Source organism: Lissotriton vulgaris, chromosome 8, assembly GCF_964263255.1.
Source record: "Lissotriton vulgaris chromosome 8, aLisVul1.2, whole genome shotgun sequence".
NCBI lineage: Eukaryota > Metazoa > Chordata > Amphibia > Caudata > Salamandridae > Lissotriton > Lissotriton vulgaris.
Window position 1 is genome coordinate 333,345,347 of NC_141696.1, and position 24,753 is coordinate 333,370,099.

The 24,753-nt window shown below is 46.8% G+C and overlaps 1 protein-coding gene across 3 annotated transcripts in view; it reads right to left on the reverse strand.

Moving 5' to 3' along the window:
- The window catches only part of F5 (coagulation factor V), a 786,312-nt gene that overhangs the window by 41,257 nt on the left and 720,302 nt on the right, over nt 1-24,753 (reverse strand). For all 3 annotated transcript variants that reach the window (XR_015299279.1, XM_086934096.1, XM_086934094.1), the window contains exon 23: nt 14,535-14,683. Coding sequence is in view for 2 of the 3 variants with exons in the window: in XM_086934096.1 (XP_086790222.1) it covers nt 14,535-14,683 (149 nt within the window). In the remaining variant the exon portion in view is untranslated. The remainder of the gene's footprint in view (nt 1-14,534; nt 14,684-24,753) is intronic.

Here is a 24,753-nt window from a genome sequence, read left to right on the forward strand (position 1 = left end):
TGCTGGGCTCAGTGTTACTAAACGGGTGAATGTGAGATAACCAATTTAGAGCCCTGGGTGACGCGCTCAGACGTCACAGACCCAAGAGAATGTTCAAAATTAAAAGAAATTATAGCTAGACCCGCCCTGATTGTTGGTAATTCGAAAGGATGATATTCCCAAGGGAAGTCAGTTTTCCAATAATAGAACAAATATGGTAATGATTGATTTCTACATCAGGCAGACTACAGGAAAGTAAGCAAGTAGCATAAGGCATGCAATCAAGTTTGGAAAGACATACCTGCTGTTATAGGAGGGTGGCTGTCCCATAGTCAGGTAATATTAAGACATGGACAAGTGGGTTCGTCACCTCAGAGGGAGAATGTGACACCCAGATGGGTGTTGTCATCTGAGGACGTATGTCAGCCTATCTGGTTTTAGCTATGTCTTTATGGATGGTAGATTTAAATGGTTCCAGGTTGGTACTCAGAAGTAGTAATCGCAGGCTAGGAGACCCAGACAGTAGGGGGTGGTGGGAATGCTATCAAGCTGTAACACCTCACTTTAACATGCTACCCCATGGTATCTCATCATTGAGGCCCGTTTTATTGGTGCCTAGACGATACACCCAGCGTTGTTCCTTCTCAAATATTGAAGATTCTGAACTATTTTCCAGGTGCTCCAGGATTGTCCATTTTAAGTCATTCGGTGTATGATTGGTTTGTAGAAAGTGGGATGTCAATTTAGTTGTTGATTTTTTACACCGTATGTTGCTACGATGTTCACATATTCTGATTTTTATGCGTCTAGTTGCCATCCCCACTTATTGTAATCTGCATCTGCAGGTAATCAAATACACCACATTCGAGGTGTTACAATTTGTGTGGCTGCGTTGTTCCCAGCGTGTGCCATCTGTCAGATCGAGGAACTTGGTGTGTGAGGTGAGATGGCAGATATTACAATTCCCACATGGGTGGTGTCCTGTAACTGGTGGTAATCCCCATGCGTTGAGAACACTCGGTGTCTGGTTGTTGTTTCTTTCTTCCCTTGGTCGCGTGTGGACCAGCAAGTCCTTGAGACTCGTAGCCCTTTTATATGAAAAAAGAGGCTTCTGCCAGTGTGTTTTATTGCTGGTAATGATTCTCCAGTTTCTGGATATGGACTTGCTCACTGCATTTGACAGTGGGTTGAACGTTGTCACACATGTTAAAGGGATTTCACCATTTTCTGTTGGGGGGTTATCTTCCAACAGAACATCCCTTTGTTGGTTTCTGGCCCTCTTTTGACTTTTATTTATTATCCCCTCCGGGTATCCTCTGTTTTCCAATTTGGCAGTCAACGCGTTAGCTTGTTGTTTGTAGGTGGATAAGTTACTGCAATTTCGCTGTATCCTCAAATATTGCCCATACGGAAGATTTTCGCGTAGGGCCCGGGGGTGGTAACTGGTGAAATGCAGTAAATTATTTTTTGCAGTTGGCTTGTAAAAAGTTTCGGTCTCAAGCCGGTTGCCTTCCCTCTTGATGGTTACATCCAAGAATGTTAGTTTATCCCGAGAGTGTTCATGGGTAAATCTCAGGTGGTCATTGCAAGTGTTGACCCAGGAAAAGAACTCTGAAAGTGTGGTCTCATCTCCTTGCCAGATCATAAACACGTAGTCTATGTAACGTCGCCACACGGCAATGTTATTGCCGTATGGGTTCCTTGGGTTCAGGATGTGTTTAGACTCAAAATCGAAAACGTAGAGCCCTGCCACTGATGGGGCGAATGTGCTACCCATCGAGGTCCCTGTTGCTTGTAGATAGATCTTCCCATCATATTCAAATAAATTGCGTTTAAGGGCGAGGGTGGCACATTATTTGACCCGTACTGACCTCCTGCGGGCCACTTTCTTCCATTAGATGTACACCTTGTGAAGAAGTCTCACGCTGTCTGTTCCGAAGGGGCGTGATAATGCCTCGTAGGAAGTGAGTTTCCAAGACTTTGTATGAGAACTGTGTTTGTTTTGTATTTCTCCCGCCATTAGAGGGGAGTTTCCTGTTAGCTCCGTGTTTTGTGATTTTACTCTTTGTGAAAGACTAATATAAAACATCTTTAAAGCACTACACTTTTTTTACCTAACGTTTCACGACTGAGAAACGATTAGCACAATTCTTTGCCATGACTTTACAGCCAAGCAATTACTTGACACCGGTCCCACTATATGGACGGCCATTCAAGTTAATCTGTGTGCACCCACAGCCAGAGTCTGGGGCAGCACCTCACATTTGGTGTGATATGAATTTAGTATTACGCTTATACCTGCACATTCACAAAACTGCATCTCACTGAAGAAATTAACTATGTAATTTCTCCTCATGTATGTTTTTTGTTGGTCTTTTCTCTCCCTACAGGATTTTTTCATATCCCAACTGAAATTGTAGTGGGTTACTTACGGAAACCATCGGGTTATTCCACACTGTATATATAGTTTATATTTTTCACATTTAGAGCCTCCCGGGAGGGTACGCCTTAGCGGCGCACACCACCGGAGGACTTTTGTTTAGGTCCTGAAGAATGCTGAGCTAAATGCAATTTGACAGCAGAAACATGTTGACCAATGTTTGATTCTAATTAGGACTCTGGTTCCTTAACTTAGAACCTGGGGAGTCCGCCCACTTTGTTTTTATCCAATGCAGGTTGGCCATTATTAAAGATTTTTGTAAAGGCACAACTTCTGCATTTTTTAAGACACTTACACATTCACGTTTAGTCACCTCCTAATTTGGGCGCTGTTGCACTCAACACATCCTGCTCCGCTGTAACCAGGCGTTGTAGCATGCTGGGGAGACATTCGGTCACACCAGCGGGGACCCAATGATGAAGCATGTCACCAACTAGTGGTGAGTGAGGGTCCTTCTAACAAATAAGGTTTTTTTCCCTGCTTTTCACACTGGGTGACCATTAAGCCCACCAGGTTTCTTCTCTAGAGGAGGACCCTAAAGGGCGTGCATAGGGAGATAGAGAGATTTCGCTGTGTGCACGCATGTGTGTGAGCATTGGACACATTTGCGACACACAGCGGATTAATATTAAACCTCACTCGTTCATTTTGTTATCACAGTCACTCCTTTGTTGTTTAATATATGTTACTTTAATGCCTGGTGTGCACATAATAAATACATTGATGTCGCGAGTGACCGTTCTAACCGGTGTGCAAGAGCGGGCGGCGATACTGGCTTTGTAAGTGCAATTTTGTTATGCTCTCACTGCCTGTTTTCTAATAGGGGGTCGCTTACCCAGCATTTTGGAGCCCACCGTCAGCAGAGAAGATGGCTCGCAGGAGAAGAGGCATGCACATGGCCAGAAGGATCCCCCCGCGCCGTGGTCCTGCCCGCACTAGGAGTTCCCTTCATTGAGCGAGGGTTGCATGTATGGCAACGTGCCCAGTGCAGAATATTGCCCAGCATTTCGTTGCAGATGGGGTTTTCTCCAGGTTGCGTTGGTTTGAGGGTGTACCGGACACAAAGGCTGGGGTGGTGGCTGAATATGGATTATTTTCACAAGGGACAGGTCTGTGCTGTCTCTAGCAGGGGGGTGTATCCAAATACCAGGGAATGGGTCTGAAAGTAGTTGGCAGATTAGACGCGGCACGGGCACGTCTACAGCCGGCTCAAGGGAAACACTTGTGCATTCATACTCTCTAGGAAAAGTGTGTCACACAATTTTGTTACCAGGTGGCACTGTCTTGCTGTTTACATTCAGTTGATGGTGTGTTTGGCAGGTGGGAGCCTACCGTGAGGACGGTGGGGCAAACTCGCAGCAGCAACACATTGTTTTTGACACAAAGGTTTGAAGTTAGTTGTTGTTTAGTATAGAGACAAGCATACTGCTGGTGGCCATGCAGGGGATATCCTTATCATGAGCGGAATCACAGCAAATGTAAAAATACCTGGCGAAGCAAAGGCCTGCCCGAGTTTGCCTGGGCCTACCATTGTTGACTACGGTTGCTCACTGTGGTTAATGCAGTGGTGTAGTTGAAAGTCCATGGCCTACTAATGCTAATCCCAGCATCAAGTTTACCTGACTAAAACTACGAATATAAATTGCAGGAACAAACCTTGATTGCTTGATTTTCCTGTCCATTACATGTCGCGAGAGGCGCACCGCGCCAACATGGACTCAAGACAGGTTGAGGAATGATGCCAGCAGGCATGGTGGGGGCCTTCTGTGACAGTATGGTAACTAGGTGAGAGGTGTATGCAGTCTCCTCTGTGGTGTGCCTAGTTTGCTACTGTGGGTGTGCGATTGGCACATAAAATTTACACTGCCCCTGGGATAAGCCCTAAGGTTCGGCCTAGCTACCTAGGGGGTGAGTAGGGGTTAGCTTAAGTGTGTACTCCCTTCTCCTGACTAGTGGTGGGTTCGGCCAGGCTCAGGTGCAGACCTTAGCCAACCAGAAACTCCACTTATAACATGGGTAGAGAAGGCCTAGGAGATGTTTGCAGGAAATCTAAACTGTTAGTTCTGGGTGACCTTAATGCTCACTTTGATGACCCTCTAGATAAAGATGCAGCTGACATATGCATGGAACTGCAATCGGTTCAAGTTGACCTCAAAAATAAAGAACCCTCACACCAACTAGGGCATCTATTAGACCCCGTATTTGGTAACTGGCTGGGAGTGTATACTACTGATCCCATACCCATACCCTGGTCGGATCATTATATCATTCCCATCTCAGTCCAACTTGAAAAAACTGAGCTCTTTCGGCAGCTGTCTCTGCGGTATAAACGCAGGAAATGGAAAAGTTTTTCCTTAGATTCCTTCACTCAAATTGTCAAGGATGAAGGTCCTCCGAAAGGAGCTGACTGTGAGGCTGCCAATGAAAGCTTGAACAATATTGTCACAAAGGCTCTGGACATTACAGCCCCTAGTCGCACCATGCCCAATGCTAGAAGGTCTCAGAAAAGTGCTCCTTGGTTCGGACAAGATCTACAGACCATGAAAACGGCCTGCAAGAAACTTGAGAGAGCCTGGCGTTATAAGTTCTGTGCAGACATAAAAACACAGTATAAAACTGCACAGAAAGAATATAACAAAGCCGTCCGCCTGGCAAAAGCTGAGCACTATAACATCCGTATTACGGAAGCTGGCAACTCCTCTAGGGAATTATTCCAAATATATAAGGAGATATCCATAGTGGAGACGTCCTCCTCTATCCAAAATGACTCAGTGGAATCATGTAACAACATAGCTCAGTACTTTGCCGGTAAAATAAGTAAGATCTATACCAGTTTCTCTAAACAGGGAGCCCCGGCCGCAGATTTCGTTGAAAATGAGAAAAGTGTAAACACACCGGCCTGTCTCAAATCTTTTGAAGTCCCTTCCTATGAAATGCTATCTAAGATGTGTAACAAGATCAAGTCGGGATCGCCCAGAGATCCGGCTCCTCCTAAAATATTAGCTGAAGCTTTCTCAGTTCTGGAACCTCACTTGAGGCACTTGTTACTAACTTCCTTCTCAACCGCTTGTCTCCCGGAGGAATGGAAACAGGCTATAGTGCTACCTATTAAGAAAAAGCCCAACATCAGTGTGGACGTAATGGATAATCTACGTCCCATATCCCTTCTACCGTATGTCGCCAAGTTGGCAGAAAAAATCGCTAACACCCAACTGATGGAACATCTGGAGACCTATAATGTTTTCCATAAATCCCAGTCGGGTTTTAGATCAGGGTTTTCAACGGAGACAGCCCTCCTGAGGGCCACAGAAACCCTACGTGAGGGAGCAGATGAGGGAAAGACAATGGCCCTCATCATGCTTGATCTCAGTGCCGCTTTTGACACTGTAGCACATTCCATCCTGCTACAGTGTCTAAATAAAGCCGGAGTCACCAATAAGGCACTGGGATGGCTGAAGGCTTTTTTGCTTGACAGAAGCTTTCAAGTCCAAAGGGGGAGCTTTCTCTCCGATAGGGTGAGGCTGGAGCAGGGGGTGCCTCAGGGCTCTGCCCTGAGCCCTACCCTGTTTAATCTATATATGGCCCCATTGGCAGAGGTAGTGCAATCGTTCGGCGTGGAGCTTGTCTCCTACGCCGACGACACGCAGCTCCTTATTTCTCTGACTCAAGCCCCTTCCAAGGAAGCTGATAATTTCAATGTCTGCATGACTAAACTTGCCACTTGGATGAACGACCACTGTCTGAAACTGAACGGGACTAAGACGGAGGTCCTCATCATGGGAGGCAACGAGGCTAAATGGACGAATGAGTGGTGGCCCAGCTGCCTTGGTCCTCTGCCCTCCCCATCCCGAGAGGCGAAGAACTTGGGTGTATGGGTGGACAATAAACTGTCCTTTGACAGCCACATAAGAAAAACGGTGGGCAAATGCTTTGGGGTAATGAAAACTCTGAACCGTACCCTTGACTTGTTACCTATTAATTCCAGGCGTACCATGACGCAAGCACTGATAACGTCCCGTATTGATTACGGAAACGTGCTGCTCATGGGTACATCTGAGAAAAATATTAAAAAGCTTCAGGTGTTACAAAATTCGGCAGCTCGCCTGGTCTTAAGGCTCCCTCGGCGAGCTCCATCTCGCCCCTCTCTTGTAGCCCTCCATTGGCTGCCCATCAGGAAGAGGATTGATTTCAAAGCTATGCTGTGGTGCCATAAAATAATTCATCACAGAGCTCCGGCCTACATGTCGGATTTGGCGACTGTCTATGAACCGAGCAGGTCGCTTAGATCTAAAGGTATGGGTCTGCTCAGAACCACACGTCCCAAAAAGGCCAGAATGGGAGGCAAATCCTTCCGGACTTTGGCGGCCAGGAAATGGAACCTTCTTCCTGCGGATATCAGGATGGAGAATAATGAAATCCTGTTTAGGAAGAAACTAAAAACCTGCCTCTTTACTTGGTGATGGGTTTTTTTCCTCTACTCCTTCTTACACTCTCTCCACAGCGCGGGGACACGCCGGGAGGCGTCACCAGGCGCTCTACAAGCTCCTTTAAATTAAATTGTGGAAATAAGATGTAAAGTAAGCGGAGGATGCTTGATGAAGTTGTTAGACCTGCTATTAGTTATTAAAAGAACTAAGTACTATGAACTAGTCATTTGTACTCAAATCATAGGACACACGTTGTTCAATACACACACCTTGGACAGGACTGCCCCCCACCCTCGAGCAAAGGGAAGTAAAACATTATATGGATTGATTGTCACGCTCTTGCAGACGGTGGTTAGCTCGCACACTTGGGTGTTCTGCTGAGTTTGGGGGCAGGTTAGCATGCTTCATCTTGTCACTTCTCTGTCAGAGCCAGCAGACCCATAGGGTGACAGCGCGCTCAAATACACGTCATGTTGGAGGTAGGTCCAGGATAAAAGGTTGTACTGGGTATCTTGCGAAGGGGCACATCTGGTTGGCAGTACATAATTTTAATGTACAACCGGGTTTCTCCTCATTTATGTTAGATCCTGGTTATTTGTTGTTTCCGCAAAATTTGGGACAGGTTAACAGGACTCATCTTTTCGCAGTGAGTTTGATGTTTGGTCGGGTCAATTGACTGAGTACAGCCATTTTCGCTTGGTATATCTGGGCATGAAGGAATGCCAGGCAAGATTCTAGCAAAGGCAGTTAGCGGGACTTATGGGGTAAGCAATGTATTATCTCACTGGCAGGCCGCCATGCAAGGGGACCATGTACCTAGGTCACACACATCAGGCAGAGGTGCCCAGTGGAAGCATGGGGGTGACGGCACAGAACAGGACACTGCACAGGTTAGACGCCGGCGAATTGTGGCTGCACTACTGCACATGGCAAAGTAAACCTGGACTGATTCCCATGCGGGGTATGGTGATGGTGGTCCCTACCTCTTTTCTCAGGATCACTCCCTGTTGGGCTTATCTAACGATCATCTTAATGGGCTTAAATTTACAGTCTCTCTGGTCTCTGCCATACTGTGAGTAGGTCAACAATGGACTTTAATAAGTGCTGCAAAGGCCCTCTCATGCAACATCTAGTTTACCAGTGCTATTTGTACCATCATTAGCACCAGCAGCAGCTCACAGGGGTAGCAGTAAAGCTTCCTTTTATTTCACCTGGGATTGGAGCCGGCAATGTCATCAAACTTTGCAGCCTGAAACTGATTAGGCAAAGACATACCTGTGATGGTGCAACGGGCACTTAGCTGTAGAACCAGCTAGTTTCAACATAATACTGGTATACCATCAGTGAAAAATGTAAGGTTGTGGGCTACATACGAATAGGCACTTTCTGTCAGCTGGGGCGTGAGTGTGCCATTCCCAGGACAGTGCAGGTTACCTTGTTAGTGCTGATATTAAGGGGATGGAGCACTTATACAAACAACTACCAGAGCACATTTTGCAGTCACATGTAAGGTTAAATTGATTATATTGTTGACAGGCTACCAGTTGCTTCAGTTAAGCGAACTTACCTTGGGAGTTGTCAGCGAACATTCGGACTACAAGGTTGGTGGTTAGCTGCTTGGCAGGCCTTTTAGATGTGGGTTTCTAGCTCAGGCACTCCAAGTATGGGTTATAGTGCCTAAAGTCTGCCCTGGGATACAAGTTCACAGGCAGGTGGAGCAGCTGAACTGGAAGGGGCTTGGGTTTGAGTGCTGGTCACAGGTTCAGATCCGGGTAGGTCCACTAAGCAGTTCATCCTCTGAGGTCAATAAAACGAGTACCATTTAGTTGAGTAACAATATCATGTGCATATTCTCCCACTGTAGCCTTGGCTGGGAGCCAGGCAGGTTGTGGAAGTTGTCATCCAGTGAGTGTGCTATGGTCCATAGGATTGGGGAAACCCCTGGGTCTAACACAAATGGCTACATAGTATTAAAGTACACTTGGCTTTCCCAGTATTCAAGAAAGAGCAGGTATTTATACTTGGTTCCCCTCTGGTTCACACTGTCCTGTGGGCTCCCTGGTATACTAGCAGAAGTTTGGGAGGGTAGGGCGTCACCTAGGGAGCTGACTGACTGAATGCGATGGACATACTTCGACAAGTGCTATATACAGATAACTGGGTGAAAGAGGAAGTGAGGCGGGCTTGTTAACTCTTCCACCCGCTTTGCCACTTCTTATCAGGAGTGGCTTGTCAAAGGTATTGCTCATCAGCCAGCCAATGTTAACATTGAACCAACACCAAACTATTGGTTTTAGGACATCCTGGGCGCATATACATGGAGGGCTGGGTGAGGCGGGTACCACGGATACTGGGTCCCCTTTCCAGTTGCAGACCCAGCAGGACATGCTAACAGGTGGGGTGATTGGAATCCCAAGGCATTTAAGGGGACAGCCGGCCGTAAGCCACCCTGGGAGGGGTGGTGTAATTGTGCAGGCACTGGAACAGCTTCTGTAGAAGCAGTGGCCTGGTTGGGGCGGGGGGTGTCTCCCTTCTCACCACGGGGGTCTGACAGCTGGGAGGCAATGATTTGACTTTCCAGAGTAGGAGGGTCCTGCTGCCAGAATTGAATTCCCCCTGGTGTAAGTTGTGCATCCATCCCTGAACAGAGGGGTTTTGTTTTATCAGTCTAAAGTCCACAGGGAGTTTAGAAAGGATGGGGGCTCCTGTCCAGAAGGGGCATCTGGCCTCCGGTCCGGTATGGGCTTGGACTTGTTTTGGCTAGACCTGGGAGAGGCCCAGTAATCAGCAGGATGTAGTTAAAGATGCCTACCTTGGTGGGGGGCCCTGGTTGTGACGGTGGCCCCCCCGAGAGCTGTGGAGGAGTTACAGGGCGATCCAGAGTCTGCAAGGTACAGAAGGCTACTACATGCTGCAGCACATTAAGGGGGCTAAACCAAGGATACCCAGGGATGTCTTAGCGTGTCCCCTGGAAGTACGACGGCGCCCCGTTAGTCCTATGGGCGGTTGTGGGCCTGAGCAACCGGGGGCTGCCTGGAATGCTCCGCCCCCTTTTGGGGGGGTGCGAGTAAGTGCGTGGACCGGTGGTCCACTGATGGGAGGGGTGGCCCCTCCCAAAATTGGTAACCACCGAGTGGCGATGGCCACGGTGTTATTTGGCTCATCAGGCGGGTAGGCGGCATAGGGGCTGGCCTGCCCTTGGATCGCCCGTAAGATAACCCACCATGTTGTAATATTTGTTATGCAAATAAACCTGCAGCAAATTTCTTCACTAACAAGGTATCTTGTGGTTTATTTATGTATGTTGCTGTATGAGAACTGAGGAGTGTTGCCGATATTGGCACTATGCTAAGGCTGCCCGGGGAGCCAAGGAGAGGACCCTCCAACAGGGCGGCTGCCTTAGTGCCACAGGAAGGCACATTAGTCAGCACACTAGTTCCCCCGGTCTAGGGACCAGAGGGTCAGTCGGCTGTGACACTTCTGGCCGTGGTGGGGGAGGACAGGGGTTCAAATACCCTCCCCCGCCCATGGTGCAGCCTCTTGTCTGCTGCCCGTCTCGTTGTTTCCCGCTCTACCGCTTACCCTGCAGACGGCCAGAGGGTGGTAAGGGGAGGGGAAGAATCTAACTTATTGTTTTGTGTTGCAGAAGGAGTTACAGGGCGATCCAGAGTCTGCAAGGTACAGAAGGCTACTACATGCAGCAGCACATTAACGGTGCTAAGCCAAGGATACCCAGGGATGTCTTAGCGTGTCCCCTGGAAGTACGACGGCGCCCCGTTAGTCCTATGGGCTATTGTGGGCCTGAGCAACCGCGGGCTGCCTGGAATGCTCCGCCCCCTTTTGCGGGGGCGTGAGTAAGTGCGTGGACTGGCGGTCCACTGATGGGAGGGGTGGCCCCTCCCAAAATTGGTAACCACCGAGTGGCGACGGTCACGGTGTTATTTGGCTCATCAGGCGGGCAGGCGGCATAGGGGCTGGCCTGCCCTTGGATCGCCCGTAAGATACCCACCATTTTGGCATATTTGTTATGCAAATAAACCTGCAGCAAATTTCTCCACTAACAAGGTGTCTTGTGGTTTATTTATGTATGTTGCTGTATGAGAACTGAGGATTGTTGGCGATATTGGCACCAAGAGATATGCCTGGGGGATGGTGTGCCCAGGCTAAGAGAGGAAAAAGGAGAGAGGATCCCACGCACACCCCTCTCTCGGCACACTTTATTTTGTACCTTCTTTGCACCGGGCCCTGGCCCACCCCAGAGGAATTTACCGGACATGCAGCAGAGCCCCACGCTCTTGGTAGTAGAAAATGCTATGACTTGGGCCCTGTTGAGGCGATTTGGACAAACCTGGGCTCGTTTTACTTCTGATGGCGTGGTCTAGCCACAACGAGTAGTTTCAATAACACTTCTAACCTCCAAAGAGGTGCAGTTCTTCAAAGAGCTGGTCTTCCTGCTTCCCTGTGCCAGCTCTCCTCTTGATCCTTGTTTCTGGGGGCAGAAAATTCCAGGGCTTTTCTCCAACTGGTCCTCAGGGAGTTTAAGGGGGCCAGCCTCACTGGCATTTGGAGAGACCCACTGGTCTTGGAGTCAACTGGGCAGAGTCTTTGGTCCTGAATGGGAGTCAGGGGGTTCCTCCTTCCAGTTCTCTATGGTAGTCCCAGGATCCAGTAGCAACGCATGGAAAAGTCCACAGGCAAGAGAGAGCCTTTACCCTGTGTAAGAGTTTATAAAGGGGAGAGGAAGGTTCCAGAAGACAGGCACCCCTGGCCAATACTAGGACACCACATCATTCTCCAGCCCTGTCCCAACACTCCTGCCCAGCATGCTGGGACAGTCCAAGATAGTGTATCCAGGAGATACTGCTCACATCGGATCCTGGGGTTTCAGTCCACCCCTCACTGATATCACTGTCAGGGACTTGCGTACTAGAACTTAAAAGAGGGCCCCTCTCTGGGTTGGCTCCAGTTGACTGGGCCTCCTCCTTTGTTCAGTGGACTTGGGCAGGCCCATCCACTGTACACTGTGACAGCTAAATGATTGATGGAGATCATTTCGCCCCACTTCTTTCCTCCCCCGGAGTTGGGAGAAGTACTGCTAATTGCGCCTTTTGTGGGGGCGACCTTTGTTCCTGCTGCTTGAGAAGATGTAATTAACTGGGCACAGTAGGGTGACACAAGGCCTGGACTCTGATCTTGAGCTGAGACAGGGAAATATGAAAATTCCAAATGGTCTCCGTAGGCTAAGAGGACGTGAAACTACACTTTAAGGCAGTTCCCTCCCTATGTGAATAATGGGGTGCCACTTCAGTTAAAACAGTAAAGCACACTGACTTTCCCTATTAGTGTACATAATCCTCATGAGGCCTATACCAGGTGAATAACTAATTCGGCAGAGTGCCCATTGCTCCAGGTAACCTGTGCATTGTTACCAGGCTGTGCATAACAATAGTCTCCCACATGCAGCCCACACATGCATGTACATGCGTGTGCACACGAGTAACCTGTCAAGTGCCCTTTACCCTTGCTGCATCTCCGCAGCATTATCTTAAAAGGCGGAAACTGGTGGTAAACATGAGCAGTCCATTTGCCATGTGATTACAGCGGGTGAGAAACCGGTAGTGAGACTCACTCATAGTAAAAAGGCCAAAACCCGGGTGATCAGAAGAGCAAACACTCTGGGTGTACTGCAAAGGCAAAACCCAGCACAGCAGTGCATAAAAGGGGACGTTTAAAAAAAATGCCATGATACCCTAACTCTGATTTTCTTTATTTGTCTGTCTAGCAATAAAAATGTTTAGTTAAAGGGCAACGTTTAATAATCAATACTACCCCTTAAACATGTTCTTTATTCAACCATTGCTCAACTGCAACACGCAAGTAGATTATGGAAAATGTTCTACCGCTGCCCAAAATTTTAGATGCCTATCAATAGATACTGCCAATATTTGCAAGATGGTCACAGTCTTTCAAGCAAAGTTTTATGACTTGTGTGTATTTTTGTTTCATAAGGCCAGGAAAATGCTCTATATATGAATAAATAAACAGATTATGGTTCCTTTCATAACTGTAACACTTAGGTAATTAATTTTTAACCTTTCTTGATGAAAGTTACAATAGTCCACAAAATGTTGTGGTGCTGTAGCAATGTATTCTCTGCTCAAGAACATTCCAGCAGAAACCGCAATAATTGGTGTATGCTTACTTGATATGCAGACTTGCTGTGCACCACCTGTGGGACAGTCCTTACTTTAAGTCTAGAAGTTTAATCATTTAATTCAACATAAGTTTTTTCCATCAAACTGTTGCTTCAGATACTTCAAAATCCTTGAAACACTCCATGCTCCACTCCAATGCATTTCAGATACCTGAATTGCTGAAATCTTCAATTTATTGCCCGAAATTCATTTCATTGAAGCAACATTGTTTACCCATTTTTATGCACTTGTGTAATGAATCAAGCATTTTCATTGAAACAACTCATGTTGAATTGAATTATTAAACTTCTGCACTTGAAGTATACATTTTGTGCATCAAGCATTTAATTTGGGTAGGGGCTGTCCCCCAGGTGGGTGCGCTGCAAGTCAGCATACCAAGTGCGATATACAGCATGTATTGCTAGATATGAATAAAATATTTGCATGTGCAATTCATATGCTACATGTGTTTCAAGACACAGCGTTTATGTGTATCAAGATCTATATGCTTAAAAGATATCTTGAGGAGACACGGCAGTCCACTTTGGCAGCAGTAATGCTTTTTAGTTCCTTCCAAGCTACGTATAGAGGCACCACATGACTAATGCACCGTAGAAGGCAGGTTACTTGACCCTCAGGTCTCAAAGATCCGGGGCCCGATTCACAAGGGTAAACTTAGACGTTTGGTCTAAACTTAGACCAAAAGTCTAAGTTTACGATTTGGGGAATATTCCCAAAGTCGTACATTTAGACGTTTGGTATAAAACGTATAAACTTAGACCAAACATCTAAGTTTACAACGTTGGGAATATTCCCAAAGTCGTAAACTTAGACGTTTGGTCTAAGAAGTCAAAACTAAGACCAAATGTCTAAGTTTATGACTTTGCCGTTTGGTCTAAGTTTAGACCAAATGTCTAAGTTTACCTTTGTGAATCAGGCTCCTAGTAAGCAGTAACAATGGCAAAACAAAACTATACGCACATGTGATTTCCACTCTGGTGACAGTGACCAAAGTCTCAATAATCTACACTCAATTAAAAGAATCTTCACTTTTCATTACTGTAAATTCTTAGTGGTGGAAAGTATTCCTTTAGACATTGGTGTATGGGTTCACACGAATCCGAACATAGAATAAAACAATTTATTGTGAAAGTTCACTGTGTCATTTCAAGGTAGCTTTAAATGTTCTAATTAGAGACTATCTTGAAATGGCTTAATGGTCTGAGAGCCAGCTCTATCCCTGAAGGTTTGTTCGAAATAGTCTACTGGTCAAACTTCATTCTCCTTTCCATCTTTGTGCAGTGTGTTTGATTTTTTGCGGGCTAACATGTAGCATGACTTTTATGAACGAGCCAATAGTAGGTTAAGTGTAAGGAAATCTACTCTACTAAATGGTAAAAATACAACATTACAAACTTCTGTTTTGTTTTTCTGCTACAGGGTGTGATGTAAACAGGTTTTCTTACTGTGAATAATTAAAGTGTTCCCTTTTACCTTTGCTTGCCAGGCGTTGACAGACTGTTGCTTATTAAGACGCGCCAGAGGTGGCTTCCATGAATTATACCATGAGGAATAATAGGAAGAGGCAGTTATCTGTTCATCTTTGATTGTTCCACTTTCCATACCCAGGGGTAGGAAGCAACCTGGTAAGGAAATAAATATATTTAACATTACATTTCCACATTACACAGCAAAAACATCTATGCATCATCAGCTGTTACTGCGATAAGTAGATGTAAAGACCATTTTTATATGCAATAATGCAAAACATGAAGATGTAAAGATTAACTTTCGGTGCCATGTAGACACTTACCACTACATAAAATCATACCAAGCCTCCCAACATATGTGATGTGGCTCCTAAAGGAAACCGAATGTAAATCATTGAATTCCTTGGATCTTAATAGCAATAAATGAGGAATCTGTTGCTTCCGTTTACGGTGGCCTGGAGGTGGGGGACTATGGGGCTGGCGCAATTGAGACATAATCCAGTGCCAAACCTCCTGTGGGTTGGAGAAAATAGAGGATCTACCATCCACCTCGATGCAGAGTCTTGCAGGGAACAAAAAAGCATATGTCACTCCTAGCTCCTCCAGTCTCTACTTGGTGCTTAAGAAGAAGGCTCGTTGACTTTGCACCACTGCTGTAAAGTCCAGGCAATTCGGCAATCCATTGTTGTCCACATGGAAGGGGCCAGATGTGAGCGTCTGCTTCAGAATGTAGTTGCGTTCTCTACAGTGCAACAGACATGTCACCACTGGGTTGGTGCACCCCCTGGTGAGGTGGTGCATCAGGACTTTGTGCACCCACTCAAAGGCACAATACTTGGAAATACCCTCTGGAGCAAACACCTCCTGCTGCCAGTCCTCGAGGATAGAGTTCATCCACGAGCAATTTATCCGCTCAGGCAGCCTGTATGAAGATGGCTCTGTATATACTACACCAAAGTAAGGTTTAGTGTGCACATAGTCCAGTGGATCGCCAAAGGCTTACAGAGGTAAAAGTAGATAATACCTTACTCTCTATTTGAGATAGTGTGTGCGAGCAGTAAGGCTTAATCAGAGGGTAGTGTTAAGCATTTATTGTACACACTAGTTTGTAGTTGTTTTTTATTTTCAGAACCAAGGAGGACTTGGTGCAGATAAGTAGAATTGTACTTTTCAAAACAGGTTGATCAAAATAAGCAAGCTGGATGAAATTGGATTTGTTACAGGTTTGTAAAACATTTAAAGACAATAAATATTTGTAATTACTTTGTGATTACTTTTCAGATCACTCTTAAGAGTACTTTTTAAATCACTTTTTCTACTCAGTGTAATATGCCTAGATATCACACTGGGACATTTCCTAGACAAAGGTAGGTAAAACACTTTTGCATTAAAACACAGTTGCTTGCAGGAAAATTATGTTATCGGTTTGCAGGTAAACAATCAGTCTTTGGGGTTGAGGTTCTGGGTGTAGAACAAGGGTGCACTCAAGGATGCACTCAAATAGCACCCTCAGCGACACTAGAGTGGTCGGGTGCAGAGAGCTGAGGCCAAATATTAGCCTATGGGACTAGGGCGCCGTCGGTTGGTGGATACTCTCGGGCAAGTCACAGGGTTGAGGGGGCAAAACTCCTAGGGTTAGCTCAGGGCAAGGAGGAATCTGAGCTAGCACCCAAGGGACACTCACAGCGGCACAGGGGTGGCCGGGTGCAGGGTGCTGATTTGGCGTTGGGTGCCCTGTTGGTTTCAATGGGAGATCTCCGGTCGGAACAAACACTGCAGGTTCGGGCAGGGAGGCTTCCTGGAGGCGACCACCATTTGGAGAGGTAAGTTGGGATGCATGGGGTTGCCTGGAAACCCTCAGTTGGCCCACCCAAGGCCATGGAGCGTCGGGTGCAGGGTTATCTTTAGGCGTCGGGTTTCTTTACCAATTCCGGTTCGGGGGGACCCTCCAGATAGAGGCTGCAGGTGTCGTCGGGAGGCTTGAGGTAGGTTAGGGATCACCAGATCCCAGGTCAGGTTCACTGAGGGACCTCCTCGTGGTGTTGGGCCACTTGAACTCGGGCCGTGGGCGTCGGGTGCAGACTCACAGATTTGGGTGGGGCCAGACTCTGGTTCTTGAGCAAGTCCGGTGCTCACGGGAGACAACGTTTTTGTAGGGAAGGCAGGGTAGGTCCTACGGGTTCTGTGGGGCTGCTGGCTGCAGGACACACCGGGATTCTGCTGGAGCAGGTCAAGGTTGGGACAGACTGTTAGGGCTGGGGCCAATGCAGTTGGTGTCCTCCTCTTCTTCATTCAGCACGGCTCTTCAATCCTTCTTCTTCTTCTTCTTGCTTGTTTGAGGAGGCAAGGTTCGGGTGGCCCCTAAATACTAAATTTAGGGGCATTTCAGGTAGGTACAGGTTGGGATCAATGGTTCCCTTCCTTGGGGTGGGTACACCCCTATTATGCCACCCTGCAGTAGCATACTAGGGGGCCTGGGTACCCCCATCTTCAAGATGGTAGGGACTGAGAGTTGTGTTTCGCCTCGCCTCCTCCACCTGATGGGAGGAGTTGGCAAAGGTGGGCACACCTTTCCTATCTTGTTTTCCTGCCGACTTTCCCTCCCAAAGTGGGGTTAGAACTGGTGGGAGTCAGTTGCTGGGAGCACCAAATGGTTGGTTCAGCTCAAAAAGGCAGCAATCCGTTAAAGCTTGCCCTTCGTGGACCCTGCCCATCCTGGGGGAGGAGGTTGGGGCCTCTGCCCAGAATGTGCTTTCGTTTCAGCACCCCGAGGGCAGGAGGCTCTCGACCCAGAGGTCCAGAAACATGTCTTGGGGTGGCAGGTGGTAAGCGGCCACTCAGCCAGACACTAGAGTTAAGCCGTTTTTCAGGGTGCATCTCTAAGGTGCCCTCTGAGTTTATTTGGCATTAAATCCCACACTGGCATCAGTGTGGGTTTAATGGGCTGAGACGTTTGATACCAAACTTCCTAGAATTCAGTAAAATGGTGCTGTGGAGTTCGTAATGACAAACTCCCAGACCAGCTACTCATTATGGCATTACTGCACTTACAATGTGTAAGAATGGACTTAAGACACTGCAGGGGTACAGACAGGGCTCATGCACCTGTACCCTGGCCAGTGATTCAGTGCACCCAGCTAGAGGGGTATCTTGCCTATACCATAAGCAGTTGGTTTTAGGCATGTCACACAGCTATGTGTGCCACGTCGACTCTTCATTTTCCTCTGCACCAAACATGCAGCCTGCAAGGGCAATGTGTGTGTGTTAAGGTACAGGGCCTCTAAGTGTGGCACAATACCCATGGCACCTTTTACAAGGCACTTACATGTGGCCAGGCAGTTACCAATTGTGGGTGCAAAGGTACAATTTTAGGGAAAGAACACACACCCTGGGTACCTGATTAACAGGAACTCAGGGCACACGTAGTAAAATAGAATCAAACCTCAGGCAAAAAGTGGGGGGCAACAATGCAAAAAGAGGCACTTTCCAACACAACCCCCCCTAAACGAAAGAGAATGAGACTAACCTTTCCCTAAAGACTCTTCATTGTCTAGGTGGAATAACCTGGAAAGTCCATCTGCATTGGCATGGGCAGTCCCAGATCTGTGTTCCACTGTAAAGTCCATTCCCTGTAGGGAGATGGACCACCTCAAAAGTTTGGGATTCTCACCGTTCATTAGCATTAGCGATTTAAGAGGTCTGTGGTCAGTATGAACTGTGGAGTGAGTACCAAACAGGCATGGTACCATAGCAAAGGCCTCACTCTCAAAGGCACTCCAACGCTGCTCCCTGGGGAGTGAACTCATGCTTATAAAAGCAACAGGCTGGTCTTGGACATCACCACTGATCTGGGATAGGACTGCTCCTATGCCTTGCTCAGAGGCACCAGTCTGCACAATGAACAGCTTGGTGTAGCCTGGAGCTTTGAGAATGGGCGCTGAGCACATTGCCTCTTTCAGGGTGTCAAAACCCATTTGAAAGCTAACTGTTCAGTTTATCTTCTTGGGCATTTTCTTGGGGGTAAGTCTGTGAGGGGTGTCACAATGGGTACCCTTTCACAAACCTCTTAGAGTACCCACTCAAGCCAAGGAATGCCCTGACTTGGGTCTGGGTAGTGGAGCCTCCCAGTCCAGAATAGCCTGAATCTTGGGTTGTAAGGGTTGCACTTGACCTCCACCAACAAGGTGGCACAAGTAATCAACTGTGCCCTGTCCTATCTGGTATTTGGATGCCTTGATAGTTAGGCTTGCAGTTTTCAGGTCCTGTATAACCTTCCCCCGGTGTACCAGGTGATCCTGGGACATCGGTGGAGCTAAAGACAGCAATATCATCAAGATATCCTGCTCTAAAGGTCTTCAGCCCAGCAAGGACTTGATTCACCAACCTTTGGAAGGTGGCAGGGGAATTCTTTAAACCAAAGGGCATAACAGTTAACTGATGATGCCCATCAGGTGTTGAGAATGCAGTTTTCTCTTTGGCTCATGGGGCCATGCCATTTTGCCAGGACCTTGCAATTAAGTCAAAGTACTAAGGAATTTGGCTACACCCAATTTATCTATCAGCTCATCAGCCCTGGGTATGGGGTGAGCATCTGTCTTAGTGACAGAGTTGAGACCTCTGTAGTCCACACAAACCTCATCCCTCTCTTTAAAGCCTGGGGATGGGGTTTGGGGACTAAGGCCACTGGGCTTGTCCAGGGACTCTCAGAGGGTTTAATAACCCCTAACTCCAGCATCTTGCTGACTTCAGCTTTGATGCCCTCCTTAACTAGGTCAGATTGGCGATAGATTTTGTTTTTGACAGGTACACTGTCTCCAGTGTCCACATCATGAGTACACCAGCGTGTCTGGCCAAGGATTAAGGAGAAGAACCCAGCATACTGCTGTAAGACTAGCCTACAGTCATCCTGCTGTTGGGCAGTGAGGGTGTCTGAATAGACAACTCTATCCACTGATCCATCTTTGGGGTTGCAAGAGAGGAGGTCAGGGAGAGATTCACTCTCTGTCTCCTGATCCGGATCAGTAACCATCAGCATGGTTATATCAGCCCTGTCATTGTAAGGTTTCAGGCGGTTTACATGGTTTACCCTTTTGGGTGTCCTGCTTTTGCCCAGGTCCACCAAGTAGGTGAACTCAATTTTCATTTCTAAGATGGGGTAAGGTCCACTCCATTTGTCCTGGAGGGCCCTTGGTGCCACAGACTCCAAAACCCACACCTTTTGCCCTGGTTGGAAGTGCAGCTTTTTGGTCATGCCAGTGTTTCTGGGACTCCTGTTTGGCCTCAAGATTTTAAGAAGCTTTTTCCATGCACTCTTTCATTCTAGACCTTAGGCCTAGCACATAGCCCATAATATCTTGTTTTGGTTCTTGGAGAGGCTTCTCCCAGCCTTCTTTAACAAGACAGAGTGGTCCCATAACAGGATGGGCAAACAGAAGTTCAAAGGGGGAAAGCCCTACTCCCTTCTGAGGCACCTCTCTGTAGGCAAAAAGCAAGCATGGTAAACGTACATGCCATCCCCGTTTTAGTTTTTCAGGGAGTCCCATGATCATGCCTTTCAATGTCTTGTTGAAACTTTCAACAAGACCATTGGCTTGTGGATGATAGGGGTAGTAAACTTGTACTGCACTCCATACTCATTCCACATGTTTCAGGTATACAGACATGAAGTTGGAGCCTCTGTCTGACACCACCTCCTTAGGAAGCCCTACACTGGTGAAGACACGAATGAGGGCCTTGGCTACTACAGGAGCTGTAGTAGTCCTAAGAGGAATTGCTTCAGGATACTAGTGGCATGATCCACTGTCACCAGTATTAACTTATTTCCTGAGGCTGTGGGAGGTTCAAGTGGACCCACTGTGCCCACACACCCCCTTTCAAAGGGAACCCCAACCACTGGTAATGGAATTAAGGGGGCCTTTGGGTATCCACCTGTTTTGCAACTGGCTTGGAAGGTGACACAGGAGCTGACAAACAACTTTACTTTGAGGACATCTGGGGCCAGTAGAAATGGTTGACAAGCAGGTCCCAAATTTTGGTTTTGCCAAGATGCCCAGCTAGAAGGATGTCATGGGCCAATATGAGTAATTATTCTCTGTACATCTAAGGCACTACCACTCTCCTGGTGACACCAGTGTTGGGATCTCTGGCCTCAGTATACAGGACTCCCTCCTCCAATAGGCCCTGTGAGTTCCACTAACATCTCCCTTTTCATGTACAGCAGCTTGCTGTCTCAGGCCTTCAAAAGTTAGACAGGACTGCTGCCCAAGGTACAGATGTTCCCTAGTGGGTCCTCCTGGGCCTAAGAGCTCAACCTGGTATGGTCAAGTTTCATGGGCTCAGTTCCCTCTGGGGCGGACACGCCCTCTCCCTGAGGAAAGGGGTCCTGAATTTTTAGCTGTCTAGAAGCTGGTTCTCTAGTCTTCTTGCCTTTTCTCTTGGAAGGTTGGGCCATTCTTGTAGGCCCGCACTTCTTTTTCACCTTGTGTCCTGCTCTGTGCTCTAGTCTTGACACACAATCTCAGGGATGTCCGTCACTGCTACATGAGTTTTCAATTTTATCTCAGCCCATGCTAAGGTCTCCAGGTCGTTCCCAAGCACACAGGCAGCTGGAAGTCTTGGAGACACCACTACCTGTTTCAGGCCAGTAACCTCCCAGTCTAATGTTACTATAGCCATGGCATGGTCTGTAGTAACACTGTCAGGGTTGGTGACTGGATTGGTTTTTCCAATCAGGTACTGCTCTGGGAAACCAGTGTATCTCTCATGGTGGTGACACTGGCACCTGTATCCCTCAGGGCTTCTATTCTAGTCCCATTAATCCAGGGGTATTGCAAATACCTTTTCAAGTTGGAAGGCCACACAGCTAAAGTGGCAAACTCAACTTCCCCTTCTGTGACTAAAACAGCTTCAGTGAGTGTGAACCCTGATTTGCTCTGGGCCAACTGTTGATCCCATCTGGAAATTGAGTAAACCATTACTAACTGGAGTAGAGCTAGGGGGCTTCTTGTCAGGGCAAGTAGCATCTCCATTCCAATGTCTTACAGTTGTAACACCAGGCTTTTTTGGATCAAAGTTTTTCCCTTTGTACCTATCAGTGGTCTGGGAAGAGTTCGGGGACCCACCCCCCTGAGCAGGTTTTGGGGCCCTTTTGAAGTTTTCACCCCCTTACCCCTGGGGAGGTTTGGTAACCCCTTTCTTCTGGGTACCCCCAATGGTTGTTTTTGTTACCCTAGTCTTGACCCAGTGGTCTTCTTTCTTTCCCAATTCTTGGGGAGAAATTAGACCTAGGTCTACCAGATGTTGATGCAACTTTTCATTAGTGCAATTACTTAAAATGTATTCCTTCATAAAAAGATTTAAAAAGCCCAGTAAAACCATGCACATTATTTCCAGTTAACCATCCATCGAGTGTCTTAACTGAGTAGTCTATGACATCAACCCAGGACTGGCTCTAGGTTTTGTGAGCTCCTGAATCTAATACTATATTTCTCAGTTGTGAGCCCAAAGCCCTCAATCAGAGTGTTCTCCATGAGATCATAAGATTCAGGTTCTGCCCCAGTAAAGGCCAGGAGTCTGTCCCTGCAGTTACCTGTAAACAGTTCCCAAAGGAGTACCCCCAGTATGACTTCTTCACTTTTCTCATTTCAGACCATCTCAAAGGCTGTGAACCATTTGGTGATGTCATCACCTTCCTCAAATTTGGGGACAATCCCTTTGGGGATTTTGGGATCATAAGATTGCTCTCTGTCCCTATTTTGTAAGCTGCTGCCATCATTGATGCGAGCTAGGCCCATCTCTGCTCTTTCCTTTGCTAGAGCCAGGAGTCTGGTCTCTAGGTCTAATCTTTTGCCCAACCTCGTTAAAAGGCTGGTCTCTTCATTGAGGCTGTCCTCAACGGCCTCAAAAGTACCTGATCTACCTTTATGGGATCTAGGTGCTGTGAGTAATATTCTTGGAGTCAGGGACACAGGGGCACTGTCCTACCTAGGAAGTGGGTGTTGGACCGTATTCTCATCCCTCCACTTCCTTCCCCATCTGAGTGATCCTAATCTTGTTCAGATGGGCGGTCCTTAGCATACCCTGCCAAGGGCTCTTGGATATTTTGCTTGGAGGGATGGGACCCCACTACAATGTTTTTGAGTTTGCATAGAGACCTTAACTCTCTCATCCCTAGACGGAGACAAGGGATGAGGTTGAGTTACTCAACCATGTTCTCTAAGGGCCAGATGCATCAAGCAATTTTTGCCTTCGCAAATGGCCGATTCGCAAAAAAAATGCATGTCTGATGCAGCAAACCCTATTTTGCGATTCGTTAACCTGTTACCGAATCGCAAAATGGGTTTGCGAGTCGCTATTAGGAAGGGGCGTCCCTTCCTAATACCGAATCGCATCAGTATGCATGAATGTTTTGCGTCAGAAATGCAGTCATTTTACCACCTACCCTAAGGGACCCCTTCCTCTTTATGAATGTATGTAAAAACATTTTCTAAGAGCAGGCAGTGGTCCCAAGGACCACTGCCTGCTCTTAAAAAATGAAAGGAAAAGTTTTTATTTTCCCTTTTGTAAAGCATCCTGGTTTCCTATAGGGAAAATGGTCTGCTTTACAAAAAAAATAAGATTGCTTTATTTAAAAGCAATCACAGACATGGTGGTCTGCTGACCCCAGCAAGCCACCATCCCAGTGATTTTTGCGATTCCTAGGGGGTTGCAAATTGAAACCTACCTCATTATTATTCATGAGGTAGGTCATTTGCAATCCCCAAGGAATTGCAGAAAGTGGTAAACACATTTTCATGCATTCCTTTTTGCGATTTTCTAATTGCGAATCGCAAGGTTTCGCAATTAGGAAATCGCAAAATGCCATTTTTTCACTAATAGGTGGGATCTTTTTAAGAGACCTAAGAACATTTTTTAAACCCTCTTACCCCTAACTATCATAAGTCTTTATTTTCTAAAAAATACTAAAGGGACGTAAACAAGGCCCTCACCAGACTTTTAGAAATTTTGGAAAATTGTCAATTCAAAAAAACTCTGAATTCTAAAGACAATTTAAGAGTTCTGCCATGTGATTAGGTGTTGACTAAGTCAGTCCAACAAATGCAAAGTTGGAGACCCCACCGCTGTTCCACCAATATAGGAAGCTGGCTCTGTATATAATATACCAAAGTAAGGTACAGTGTGCACAGAGTCCAGTGGATCCCCAAAGGATTACAGAGGTAAAAGTAGATAATTTCTTACTATTTGTAGAAGTGTGGGCGAGCAGTACGGCTTTATCAGAGGGTAGTGTTAAGCATTAATTGTACACAATCAGGCACGAAATGATGTCACACACTCACAGACTGAACTCAGACCAATTGTTTGTAGAAAAAAATATTTCTTTAGTTGTATTTTATTTTTAGAACCAAGCAACATTTGATACAGGTAAGCAGAATTTTACTTTTCAAAACAGGTTGATCAAAATAACCAAACTGGATGAAATTGCCTTTCTTACAGGTTTGTAAAACATTTAAAGACAATCGATATTTGTAATTACTTTGTGATTACCTTTCAGATTACTCATGAGAGTACTTTTTAGATTACTTTTTCTACTCAGTTTGATATGCCTAAATATCAAACTGGGACATTTCCTAGACAAAGGTAGGTAAAAAACGTTTGCATTAAAACACAGTTGCCTAGGTTTCCATACAAACACAACTCAACACTAAGAACTTTTTCAGAGAAAAAACAGACAATGCAATCTTATGGAGAAAAATGAGGCGATCAGTTTGCAGGTAAGCAATCGGTTCCACCAGGGTCAAGAATGCACTCAAAGAGCACCCTCAGCTGCACTAGGGCGGCTGGGTGCAGAGTGCTGAGGCCCAATGCTAGCCTATGGGGTTAGGGGGCCGTCGGTTGGTGGCTGCTCTCAGGCAAGCCATAGGGTTGAGGGAGCAAAGCTCCTAGGGTTAAGCTCAGGGTAAAGGGGGATCTGAGGTGGCGCCCAAGGGGCACTCACAGCACCACAGGGGTGGCACAGGGCTGATTGGGCGTCAGGTGTCTTGTAGGTTTCAATGGGAGATCTTCGGTTGGAACAAAAACTGCAGGTTCAGGCAGGGAGACTTCCTGGAGGCCACCACCAGTTGGAGAGGTACGTTGAGATGCAGGGGGTTGCTTGGACACCGTTGGTTGGGCCACCCAAGTCTGTGGGGCATCGGGTGCAGGGGTGTCATTAGGCGTCAGGTTTC